Here is a 13674-nt window from a genome sequence, read left to right as displayed (position 1 = left end):
TGGTAGAATAGAAGAGAAAATTGATTTTTTGTTCATTTAAAAAAAGAACTTTCATTTCATTTTTAAAAACATACATAGAGGGACAGTTAGTTGGCACAGTGGATAGAGCACAGGCCCTGGAGTCAAGAGGTACTGAGTTCAAATTTGACCTCAGACACTAAATAATTATCTAGTTGTATGTCACCTTGGGCAAGTCATTTAACCCCATTGCCCCATTGCCTTGCAAAACATCCCCCCCCAAATAAATAAAAGAATATATATATGTGTATGTGTATATATATATATATATATATATATGTAATATACACACACACATCTTTTAAAAATTCTAGGTCCAAGTCATTATTCACCCAAGCCTACGACAATACTGCATATTTTAGTATAGGCAAAATACATTTTTCATTCTTTTTTTAAAGTGGAGGTGATTGTACCGATCTTTTATACATTATTGTGGATATCACAAAGGAGGCTTTATAAGTAGTCTGTTATCTGGTACAATCAATAAAATATCTTCTGCCAATAGGAACATTTGAAAACTCCAACTATCAATAGATTAATAGAAAATCCTTTTTATTTGTATTCAAGACATCTTTCATGACACTGCAGAACACTTTTTGGCAAATGGCATCTGTTTTCTGTCTTTTGGCTCTGACTTTTTATTTTTTTGCAAGGCAAGGGGGTTAAGTGACTTGCCCAAGGCCACACAGCTAGGCAACTATTAAGTGCCTGAGGCTGGATTTGAACTCAGGTACTCCTGACCTCAGGGAGGGTGCTCTATCCACTGCACCACCTAGCCACCCCTGGCTCTAGCTTTAACACTTAACTTTTGCTAAGCTAGTTTAAGTTGATTCCAATATACTCTAGGTGAAGCATTTCCCTTTTGGAATCTCTCTCAGTGTTTTACTCTTACTCCTCAGATCCAATCATTTATCAAATGTCATTGATTCTGTCTTTATAAATCATCTCTCCCCACCATTCTTTTCTCTCTCCATATGGCGACAACTTTAGTTCAGGTCTGAATCACGTCTCACTTGGGTTAATGCAATAACCTTCCACTTTAATATTAAAGAACTTTTGTCCAAATCATGGCTGATTATTATCATCTCTGACCTTTAACATGACCTCCAAGCCCTTCCTTCCTTTGTACTTTTCTCATCTCCTCCATTAAAGCTATTCTCTTCTCCCTTTTCAATCCCCATTTCTTGAAGAACCAATTCACATCTTCACTATCTTATACCATCTAATCCCTTATTCCCTTGTCCAATTACCATTCATGCCCCAAATCTGAATTACTCTATGGCCTTCACTTTTACTTTTCTGAACAATGTTATTAGAAGAAAAAACAAAACCATAGCAACTGGATACACTGCAAACTTGTTTTGTACAATCTAAACTGGACCTTCACAACAGTAGAACAATTCATTTTATCTCGAGTTGATTTGCATTCTTTTTCTTTCCTCAAACCTCCCACAGCCCCACTTCACTCTCTCAACTGAAGGCCTCACTTTACACTTCACCAAAAAAAATAAGACAGTTCTCTGCAAAGTTTCTCTCTTTCTCTTCACCTCACATTACCCTGACTTTATTCTTCACTATTTCCTCCTTTATGAAAGTCTTTAATGAAAATGTGGCTCTTTCTCTTTACCAACATCGATCCTTTTATGTGTATCTTTGATCCTATCCCTGCCCATCTCCTCCTTTTTAAACTTTCCCTATCCAATAGTTCTTTCCCTTTCTTAGAAAACTGTTCACATCTCTTTCATCCTTCAAAAATACTCAGATCATACTATCAACATACAACATCTTTTTTCCTTCTTAAACTCTTTGAAAAAGTCATCTACATCATCATCTTTCCTCTTTTCTCCCCAGTCTGACTTCCAACCTTATTATTCAACCTGATGTGACTTTTCCAAATTTACTCTCTGGATTTCCAAATCTCATTTTCTCAGTTCTCATTCCTCTTGATTTCTCTGTAGCCTTCAACACTATTGATGACCTGTACTCTCTAGAGATTCTCTTTAATTTGATTTTTTCATGACCTTGCTCTCTCTTCATTCTCCTCTTGGTCTCTTTTGCTAGATCTTCAGGTCACACTTCCTAACCCCAGGTGTACCCTTAACCTCTAGACTGATTTCTCTCTACATTTTCTCACCTGATAATGCTATGAGCTCTCAATTGGTTTAATTATCAATTCTGTGCAAGTGGCTCCCAAGTCTATACAACTATTCCCAGTTTCTCTCTTGAGTTCCAGTCCTGGTCATCAATTGCCTACTGTATATCAAATGTCCTATAGGCATCTCCAACTAAACATGGCCAAAATAGAACTCCTTTGCTCCCCCACACCCCAAACCTACACCTCTCTTGAACTTCCTAATTACTATTGGGAGCAATGTTCTCTTCTGGACACAATCTCAGGATCACCCCCAACTCCTCACTCACTCTACCCACATAACCACTAAGTTCCAAATCTTGTTTCTATTTCTACCTCATGTCTTTTAGGTGTCATCTTATTTCTATTCATATGAGCACAGTCTCTGAATTCAGAACTTTAACTTTTTTTTTTTTTGCAAGGCAATGGGGTTAAGTGACTTGCCCAGGTCACACGGCTAAGTTATTATTAAGTATTTGAGGTTGGTTTTGAACTCAAGTCCTCCTGACTCCAGGGTCAGTGCATTATCCACTGTGCCTCCTAGCTATTCTCCTTTACCATGTCTTGCCTAGACTATTGCAATAATCCCAATTGGTCTTCCAGGCCCAAGATTCAGTTCCAGCCCACTCTATGTAGGCCCAAGTCACTCTCCTACTCAATGAACTCCAATAGCTTCCTATTATCTCTAGGATCAAATATAAACTGCTCCATTTGGTATGGGAAGCTTTTTACAACTTGATCTCTTTTCTTTTTTTCAGTCTTATTATCCCTTACTTTCTTCCATTGTGCTACAATACAGCCAATGGCCCCCTTGCTATTCTTCAGGTATGATATTCTATTTCCCCTCTCCACACCTTTACTAGGGCTGTGTCTTTTGCATAAGAAGCTTTCCCTCCTCCCCTCTGCCTCTTAAAATTCCTGGCTTTTTGATGACTTAGTACAAGTACTGCCTTCTACAGGAGACTCTTTGTAGTTTACCATATTTATATATATATAGATATAGATATATAGATATATATATGTATATGTATGTATTACATACTAAATATACAAATACTGTAGTTATATATAGTTACATCTCCTCTATTAGAATGTAAGCTCCTTGAGGGCAAGGAGTATTCTATTTTTTATTTGTATCCTCTTCATTTAGCATACAGTAAATGTTAAATAAATATTTGCTGATTGAGTGATCCTTTATATGAATATGTTGTGTCCCAGGCAGAATGAAAGTCCTTGGTGTTCCCCAGAACTTAGCCCAATCCTGTATCTGATAGGTGCCTAATAAGTGTTTGTTGACCTGCCAACATCTGGCTGCTTGTTGAACAAAGATTTTTTCTGTAGGTACGTTTGTCAGAATTTTGTAGGATTTTTAAGTACGTGTAGCAACTGGATTCCAACAGTGGCTTCTCCATGCAAGGTTCCCTCAGCTTCAAGGTGCTCTCTGGAGCTTATCTCCTCAAAAACCATAGTTTTATGAATCACCACAGATATGGAAACAGTAGACCAGGGGATAACCAATCATTTCAAAGCAAAGGCATTTAATCAAATATGATAACAAAAGAATGAATGATAAAAGGCTCCTCTTGCCTTCCCCATCCTAAGCCTGGTATACACTCTCCCACATGTGACTAAGGGTCCATGGATGAAAAGGCATTTATGAGGAGGGTACATGAGCAGCTGGAACAGCTGACAGAGGCTAGAGTCAGGTTATATAAATGTGTTTGAGAGAGAGAGAGACAGACAGACAGACAGACAGAGAGTGTGCATGTGTGTGTGTTTGAATTTGGGTTCAAATCCACCCTTTGACATGTACTAGCTATGAGATCTTTGGTAAATCACTTGACCTCTGTTTGCCTCAATTTCTTCATCTGTATTTTTCTCAAATAAATTCATGAGAATATATAATGTTTATAGGGAAGTTTATATGTATATACATGTATATATTTTAGATATATATCCTTACAAGACTATGACTGAACATATAACATTTTTATAATTTAAAATTTTTATAATTTGAGAGGCAGTGTAGAATGGTTGATAGTGAAATACACAACTAGAAAGACCTGGGGAGGGGCAAACCTTGCCCAGGTGTGACTGAGTTGTGTGACCCTGAGTGAGTCACCAAATCTTTCAATACTCAGAGCACCTCTCTAAGTGGCAAGGAAGGTGCCAACCTATTCTGAAAAAAAAAAAGGAGTTTCTTAGTCTAGGGAATTCCCTTATTGATGAAATCACAAATGTATTCCTTATCTCTAAAAGTGACAAAGGAAAATAAAATCTGCATTATTTAGAGAAGCAAACAATTTGAAGCCATCGATACATATTTCCTATTTTTTGGCTTGTCAATAATTGCTTTTGTTAATGTCAAATTTCACTTTGCCATTTCTAGGTCACCCAGAGATTTTTCCTCTGGTACTTACCACTAAGACCCAGGAAATATTTAATCTGAGACCTGAAGAAGATGTCACAGAAGAACACCCCAATAAGCTTATCAAAAAAGAGGATATACTCCAAGACTTCAAGAACAGAGCTGGAGTATCTGATTTCCACCCAGTCAAAAAAATCGTGCTGGTTTGTAAAGAGTCCCTTTTTATTGGCTTATCAAACCTTCTGTAAGAGTATCCTTCCAGAGGCTTCCCAGATCTTGTTTAAAATATCAAAATAGGAGAATTCAGAAAGCCAAAATGGGACACTGAGAAATGATTCCTTTGGAGGAATCATATTTATCTCTCTAAGGTTTATAAAACAATTGAGATATGGGAGTTTTAAACACTGTCTTTTGTCAAAGATGACTCTTAGAATCTTTGATAACTGGACAAATCTCAGTTTACCTATTAGCCACCAAGACAACAGATTGGCATAGAAGCATGAGGCTTTCTCTTTTGATCTTACTCATATAGGAATATCCTGGAGAAGAACTGTTGGTTGTTTATGATAAAGAGTTCAAATATGGACAGAACTTTTATCTTATTGGAACTGAAGAGGCCAAGGAAAGCATTTTAAAGGTAAGCACATCACCAAACCTTATCTGGACTATTTCACAGTCTGGGGAAGTCATATCAATAGGCTGAACCAGTTCCTAATTGGCAATGTGACGCACTAGCTCATGACCTACTTGTATGAATGTCACTACTCCTCTGGGAATCATCTTCTAAATGTCAGGAAAAAAGTCAACCTGGGAAGCAATTGCTCTTTGCTGCCCTTTGGATCAGGATTATCCAAATTAGTTCTGGGATGACAAATATTCAGTTCTTGATGATAAACTTTCCTGGGGCGTAAAGAAGTTGATCCAGAATATAAATCCTTGCAATCCTTGGTTTATTCTATTCCTTTTTTATTTTTGAAGATATGGTCTCCCCATTTGTCAAGGTTGGAAAGCTTGATTCCACTATTGATCAGCAAAAGAGCTCCTAATTGACCCCTCTTTAGGCAACCCTATACTCCCCAATGATCCCGGGGGTTCCCCATATTGCTGTTGAACTTAATAAGTCCACCTGTTCTGTATAGGCCATTCAACTCAAAACTCTTCACCTCAAGAGATTCACCCGCCTCAGTCTCTCTGCTAGCAGATGTGTACTGGCTTGTCCATCTGGCACTTTACATTCTTACCATCTAATGCTAACCCAATCAATTTAATTTGACTGATTGACTAAAATCAATCAAGCTAATTATTTGATGGAACACTTGTTGGGAGAAGATATCGTGTGGTCCAGTGGAAATAGTACTGGCCATTGCATCAGAGGACATTGGTTCAAGAATCATCTTTTGACTCTTTTCCATGTGGATGACCCGAGACAGTGACAATTTTGTGGCTTCAATTGCCTTATCTGGAAAACGTGAATACTGGAGTAAACAGTCTCTTCCAACTGTAAATCTATGATTCTCTAATCTGACATACAGCCTAAATAATTTTATAATCTTATTTTATTAAATGTGATTTATCAATTTCACAAAAATGATATTTTAGAGAATATATTCTTTTATAAGAACATTCTACTTATGATAGGAGCAAAAGGATTTTTAAAAATCATTTATGATTAAGAATGGTTTTCACCTTCTTATAGAAATCCATGTTATCTATATTTAAAATCCTACTTAGTAACAAAATCTGATCATTAAAGTTTTATTAAAGATTGAGGGTGAGATATTATGGGGAAGAGACACCCAACCCAGTTGGAGGAAATAGTCTTAGCATGAGGATTTGCCCTAAACAACGGGTCCATGACAGTGACTAGCCCTGAATACAAGGCAAGAACAAGATGAGAGTTCCTCTTGTTCATAACACAAAATAAACCTGCTTTGGGGGGATTTAGATTTCTGGGTAGCTAAGTCAATACATTTCGAGATGCTGGAATAGCAGCCAGAGGAGAGAGCTTCAGAAGAAATCTTCAATTACAGCAGCTTAGAGTGGAGGATGTTGAAAGACTTTGGCTGAGGCAAATGTTCATTAATTTTTGGTTTAGAGAGTCTTCAAACAGGCTTGTCATGTGGAAAAGGTCTAGATTTATTCTCATTGGCCCAGAAGGCAAAACTAGGAGCAAGGACTGAAAGTTTCAAAGATGGAGATCTTGGCTAAATATGAGAAAATGTTAGCTAAAATAAGTTATCCAAAAGTGAAATCCTCCAGAATATAATATTAATTGGGATGGGGATGGAAAAATCCATTTGGAAAGTTGGTAGCTCTTTAGTGCCACTCATAAAAGAAATTCCCACTAGAATCTTTATGACAAGTAGGTGCCCAGCCTTTGTTTGATGTCCTTCAAAGTGGACAAACCAATCAACCCTTATGGAAGCTCATGACTCTTTTGGACAGCTCCTAAATTTGCCTGCTAGCAACTTGGACCCATTGCTCCTGATTCTGTTCTCTGGGACCAAACATAGCCAGGCTAATCCCTCTTCCTTAGTACATAGCTTCAAATACTTGAAAACTATCACATTAATACTTTCACTAGCTTGTTGCTTCTCTTCTGGAAACTTTTCAGCTTATCAATGATCTTCTTAAATTGTGGTGCCTCAAACTGAGCACCAGATACAAGTAGAATCCGCAAAGTGTTAGCTCTGTTCCTGGAAGCAATGTTTGTCTTGATAAAGTCCATAATGACATTAACATTTTTGACTGACCCATGTTGAATTCAAACTCCCAGAGCTTATTCTGAACTACTGTCTATTCATGGTCCCCTGTTTTACACTTAGGAAGCCAATTTTTTTAATACCCAAGTATGAGTCTTTCCATTTATCTCTATTGGATTTCATATTAATAGATTCAGCTTAGTGTTCTAGCCTGTCATCCAGTGTATTAAATTTCTCTCCCCACTTTCTGTTATCTGCAAATGTGATGAGTATGCCCTTATGAAAAGTCTTTATGAAAGCCATTGATAAAAACATAAAACAAAACACAGGCTTCAACTCAGATTAGTACATAACACTGCAAATCTTCTACTGTGTGGCATAGAAACAATGACAATTACTTTCTGGTCATTTTTGGTCATGCATTACCTAATCAAAATCTCTTTCACAACAAGAACTATATGAGATAATTTTATCAAAAGCTTTACTAAAATATCAGAAAATTGATTTGAGAACATTCCTTGTATTTATTCATTTAATAATCCTCTGAAGAAGGAAATGAGATCGTCTCAAGTTTTCCTATGCTTGTTGAAGACTTGTTGGATGCTTTGTAATCATTGCTTCCCTTTCTGATGTTTACCAACCATTTTTCAATGATTTGTTCTATTTTTCCTTGGAATTCAAGTCAATCTCATTGTCCTATAGTTTACCAGCTCTATAGGCTGAAATTCTTACTCAGATTTGGATTAGATTTACATCATATCTGAGATCTCTTCATAGAATCTTTTAGCTTCTATGACATTCCAAGTAAATGATGTTCAAAGAAAAACTATATTGCAGCATCATAGAAACATCAGTAGATCAGAAGTCAGAAACAAAAGGAATAGGTAGGAATAGACCAAGTTCATAATGTCATCCATAAGCAGAACTGACTGGACAATTTTAATATTGTGAATGCCTTTTCCATTTTGACTATCCATAGGATAGTGATAGATACCTTTGGTGAACACGTGTCTTCTATTTCATTCTTTGCTTGATAGTTAATAATAATATCTTATTATTAAATAATGTGAACACTTTTTATTTAATTACCTATTAGACAATGTGAGCACCTTTTATTTAATTACATAAGTTTAATGCTATTTTTCATAAAATTTCAATGCCAATCCCTAATCAGGAATGTTGACTACCTCTTATGACATTACTCCTTTGTGAAAATTAAATTTCTCTTGGATCATTTCAGCTCCTAGCAATGTTTTTTTTGTTAATGTAACATGCTATAAATATGAGGATTGACTGTATCAGTTAAATTCCTTTGCTCTGAAAGATTAATTTTATTTAAATTATATTATTTTCCTTATTAACAGTGTAACATTTTTGTAATAAACTAATTCATTAAAAAAACCTTTTAAATGTATTCAGAATTGTGTCAGAACTTAAAACAGCCAAACTCTGTGACATGTGTAATTCTCTGGCTTTCTGGCAACATGTATGAGAGGGAAGGAGAGGAATAAAGAAAAAAGAAGAGATTTTTTCAATAATCCCAAATAAAATCAGGACTGATGATAAACCAACATCTTGATTCTGGGGATGTTGTTGCTTGTCCTTCATTCTCAAAGAAGACTAGGTCATCAGGGAGGTGATACTATGCCAAGCACCTGAATTGGATTTGGGGGGGGGTTGCTGTGCCAAGTCCCCAGCCTCACTTTCTCCTCCAGAGCCATCTGGGTCCAGTAGCCAGATAGGAATCAGGATGACTGGGAATGACCCTGGATAAGAGGTAATTAGGGTTAAGTTGACCAAAGTTTCACAGCTAGTAAGTGTCCAGAGTCTGAGTCTTGAGACTGGATTTGAACTCAGGTCCTCCTGACTCCAGGGTTGGTGCTCTATCTACTGTGCCACCTAGTTGTCTCTTCTAGGGGATAGTCAAAAAGAAACAATCTGAGAGGAGTTAAAAATAATATCATCAATGAACCCACTGGGAACCTTATTATGCATGACCTGAATTCCTTTTCTTTTTTCACTCCCCATTGTCCTTTCTATGGCTTATCTATATGGGGACAGAGTAAGGTCTTATGTCAATTGGAATATACCCAGAAGTAAAAATTGTTTTAATTTATTTTGGTTTTTTTTTTGCTGCTGACTAATAAAGACAGGAATATATAATAAAATCATGGAAATGGTTCAAAAGAACAGTAGACAATAACTTTGTCATTTTTATTTAGTTTTTGCTAGTTTGAATTTATTTGCATGCTAATACAAATAGTCTATTGAGAGTAAAGTGGACTTCCTAAAGCCAAATTCCATATAGATTCTGTGAATTTTCTTTGGTGATCTATAAATTTCACAAAAAGTAAATAATCTTCCTTGAATTGGACTTTAAGTATATAGATTTCCACTTTGTATTTTAAGTATTAAATAGGACACCCACATCCATATCCAAACACACACACACACACACACACACACACACACACACACACACCTACACACAAACATCTATGCACATGGACTTTCTAATCCTAAGTCAAATATTCATGGACATACATGATATAACAATGGACTTTCAATTTTAATATTTAATATCAGTTGCAGACTATTTGAAAAATAGAATTAATCTTGGTTTGGGGGCACTCTGCCTTGTTTTTTGTTCAGAAGATCTGATTTGCCTGTGATGGCTACAAGCTTCAGATAATAATAATAATGATGATAATAGTCATACCTTGATCTTTGCATCACCTACAAATGCACCACATCCATGTTTATGAACTCTGAAATTCCTGAACAACACCTTCAAATAGCAATAGCTCAACAGTGATCTCTGACCAATTGGCAAAAGCAGACCCACCAATGAGGGCTCACAACTATGGTGCATCTGAAGTCGGGTGGGGGGGGCTTTTCTAGGGGACCCATATAAGAGGAAGGGTATCATAGGTCCTTCAACTGAATGAAAAAAGAATTTTTCATGACTTTGAGAACCAAGGATTTTATTCAAATGAATAGATCCTTCACTAATGAAAACTGCAATTTACATTACTTTTTAACTTACTAGATAAATGGTTTCTGGGAATTACTGTGGGGGAAAAAATCCTCTTCTCTGATCAAACTGAAGATGTCTTCCCTGGCTTGTGACCTGGGGTATGACCAGCCAGATTTGGTGCTATTTTGACTATCTTTCAAGAGCCCAGTCTTCAATGAGTTATGTAAGGAAGACTGTGAAGGAGACTTGTATGCAGATAAGAGAAAGTATTTATGTAATTTGTGAAAAGTTCATTATATAACTAATGAAAATGCAACAATCGATGTTGTCTTTTACCCAGCTTCCAGAAGAGCAGATGGACACTGAAGAGGCCAAAGAAAGTGTTGAAGACATTTATGTTTACAAACCACCAGTTCCTAAACCTTGGGTTTCCCTGGGAAGTGAGAAAGAGATTGAAGAAGAATCCGTTCATGAATCTACATTCAAGGTCAGAATGACATTTTGAAGCACCTGCTATGTTCAAAGCAAAGGCAAAAACCCTCCACTATTGGCTGCTTTGATTCCTAAATCACCATCATATGGTGGGCCAATTATCTTCACTAATCAGCCATGATTTCTCCCGATTCTGTAAGGCTAACTTCTGTGTATTCTTGGGACTCCCTGATTCCCTTTGAAACAAGAGAGAGAAAACATTCTTTTAATACCAATGAAGAACCACCCCCCCCACCAAAAAAAAAAAACAAAAAAACAGTAATTTACTTTTTTGCATTCATCGCAGGCTAAATATAAGATCTCTCGTGAACGAAAAAAATTTGGTGCACCCATTACATTTGGTGACCAAAATGCTTCAACTGTGAAAGAAAATTACATTGAATGTACATCATATTCTGACAAGAACTTCATAATCCAGCAGCTCGAGAAAGACATTGCTATACAAATGATACCAGTATTAAAGGATAAACACACTCAGACCCAATGGTAAGTATGAAGTGGGTTTAACTCAACCGTGTTACTCATGAAGAAAACTTCCTAATTCTCAGGCTTATTGAGATGCATCATGAAAATAAAAATAAATATGAAATTATAAAATGTAGATTTATTAAGTGATTCAACTTCATTTTTAAGTCTCTATTGAGTACCTCCTGTCAGGTCACTGAGAAGCGAAGTGACCCAGTGGACAGAGCCAAGCAGAGAGCTCTGCCCCTATTGTCCCTGGGACCCTGTGGGCAAGTCACTTCATTTCTCATGGAGCCTCTACAAGATTAAGGCTTACCTGCATCTAGGGGGAGATTTTTTACTAAGTTTTCTAAACTCTGATTAAAATAAAGCAAAAAGGATGAAATGAAATACATATGGTAGGGGCGGCTAGGTGGCGCAGTGGATAGAGCACCAGCCCTGGAGTCAGGAGTACCTGGGTTCAAATCCAGTCTCAGACACTTAATCATTACCTAGCTGTGTGGCCCTTGGGCCCATTTGCCCCATTTGCCTTGCAAAAACCTAAAAAAATACATATGGGATTTATGTATCTCACTTGATCCTTGTAATAGTCCTATGAGATAGGTATTATTATCCCAGTTTTACAATTGAGGAAACTTGAGGCAGAGAGAGGTAAAGTGACTTGCCCAGGGTCACACATCTAGTAGGTGTCAGAAGCTGCATTTGAAAAATTCATGTCTCCTTGACTGCAAGCCCAGCTCCCTATCCACTGCAAGGTCCTCTGAACAAGTAGGAGAGGCTATTAGAAGAGCTGGTGGTCCTCAGGCTATGACAGGAGTCCAGGCAAGAGGCTTAGATGCAATTGAAAGCCAACTTCTTCCTTCCTACAGTGAAGAACAAGCCTGAATGACACTGATTCACCACGTTTAAGTAGAATTTGATCTGCCTCCCTACACTAAATACATTTGATTCACAGGGATTAAGACTATATATAAATAAATACACATATTAAAGCATCACTTTTTCCTCCTTTTGGGTATCATACTGTGGCTTAGTAGCTAGAGAGGGCCATGTCAGCCCTAGGTTTAAAAAGAACTGTATTCAAATCTCCTCCTCAACCCCCACCTCCCAAAAAATCTCTCAAGAGATGAACTGAGGAATAATATAAACATAATGTTACAGGCCTGAAGTTCTTTCAATGGAAAGAATTAAAGTTAGAGATGGCACAGAAGACAATGGATGGAAAGGGAACAGCAGGGCATGAGGAAACCCATTTTAAACAGAAAATGAGACAGAATTGATGTAAAAGATGTCATCTGAAATCTGTGATCCCTTCAGATCCATAAATAAAGGGGCCAGGAAGTTACTTAGCCTGTCCATGAGCCAGGCAAATGCTCTCCAGATCTAACTTACAGATGAGCCACTGATCTGATGGGCATCAGTAAAAGGACCTTCCTCTCCACATTACTGAATTTGAAGGCCTTAACTAGAAAAAAGAAGAGACGGAGAGAAATTTAGGTCACATTTATATGTGGAATTCCTACTTGTGGAATGTAATCAGTTTAGTGAAAGGAATAAAATGAGTTGTTTACTGTTGTGGTGAAAAAAAATCAAAAACAAGTGACAGATTGACAATGGTTTTTGCTTTTTGTTTTGCTTTTTAACCAGCTACAGTCAAAAAGACCAATTCTCATTTTGATACACACCCACATGTATCTATATAAATATAGGCAGCTCTTCAATCAGGAGATTTCATTTCAGCAGCATCTTAATATATTTCCTGATAGTTGAACTTGAATTCCTATCTAAAAGCTGAGTACAGAAAAATGAGCTACATGGAGCACTGCAGTTATTATTATTATTATTATTTTATTTTTTGCAAGGCAATGGGGTCAAGTGGCTTGCCCAAGGCCACGCAGCTAGGTGGTAATTAGGTGTCTGAGGCCGGATTTGAACTCGGGTCCTCCTGACTCCAGGGCCAGTGCTCTATCCACTGTGCCACCTAGCTGCCCCATTATTATTTATAATACTCATAATAACTGGGATATAATTCTTAAGATTCACAAATAAATACTGATTGATAGAGTTGGTCAAGAAAGATGACCATTTACTGTTAGGCAAGACAAGTGGCACAGTGGAAGGAACACTAGGACTTGATGTCTGAAAGAGCTGAGTTCAAGTCCTGACTCATATACTTACTAGTTAAGTGACCGTGGACAAGTCATTTAACTGGTTCCTGATTGCATTTCCTTATCTGAAAAGGCCAAGGGGTACAATGGTAGTACCTCCTCCCAGGGCTGATGTGAGCATCAAATGAGATCCATAAAGTACTTTGCAAAACTTAAGTCACCATATATAAATGCTACTATTATATTAGAACAACCTTTTTGTCTACTATAAGGGGACAACAAAATAGTAATTTTTTTAACTTTCATTTTAAAAACTTTGAAGAGCTGTTCGTTTTACTTGTCACACAAACTTATAATTTTGACTTTAATTTTATGTTGAGCATCTGAATAAAGAATATCTGTATTCAACATTT

At 37.0% G+C, this 13674-nt stretch overlaps 1 protein-coding gene across 1 annotated transcript in view; it reads left to right on the top strand.

Moving 5' to 3' along the window:
* DNAI3 (dynein axonemal intermediate chain 3) overlaps positions 1-13674 on the top strand; it is a 120115-nt gene that overhangs the window by 53323 nt on the left and 53118 nt on the right. The window contains exons 4-7 of the mRNA XM_074221776.1: positions 4539-4720; positions 5050-5154; positions 10537-10683; positions 10975-11174. Coding sequence (XP_074077877.1) covers positions 4539-4720; positions 5050-5154; positions 10537-10683; positions 10975-11174 — 634 coding nt within the window. The remainder of the gene's footprint in view (positions 1-4538; positions 4721-5049; positions 5155-10536; positions 10684-10974; positions 11175-13674) is intronic.

This window comes from Macrotis lagotis, chromosome 2 (assembly GCF_037893015.1).
Source record: "Macrotis lagotis isolate mMagLag1 chromosome 2, bilby.v1.9.chrom.fasta, whole genome shotgun sequence".
Classification (NCBI taxonomy): domain Eukaryota; kingdom Metazoa; phylum Chordata; class Mammalia; order Peramelemorphia; family Peramelidae; genus Macrotis; species Macrotis lagotis.
Note: the sequence above shows the minus strand (reverse complement) of the source record. Positions and strands in the feature narration are given on the sequence as shown.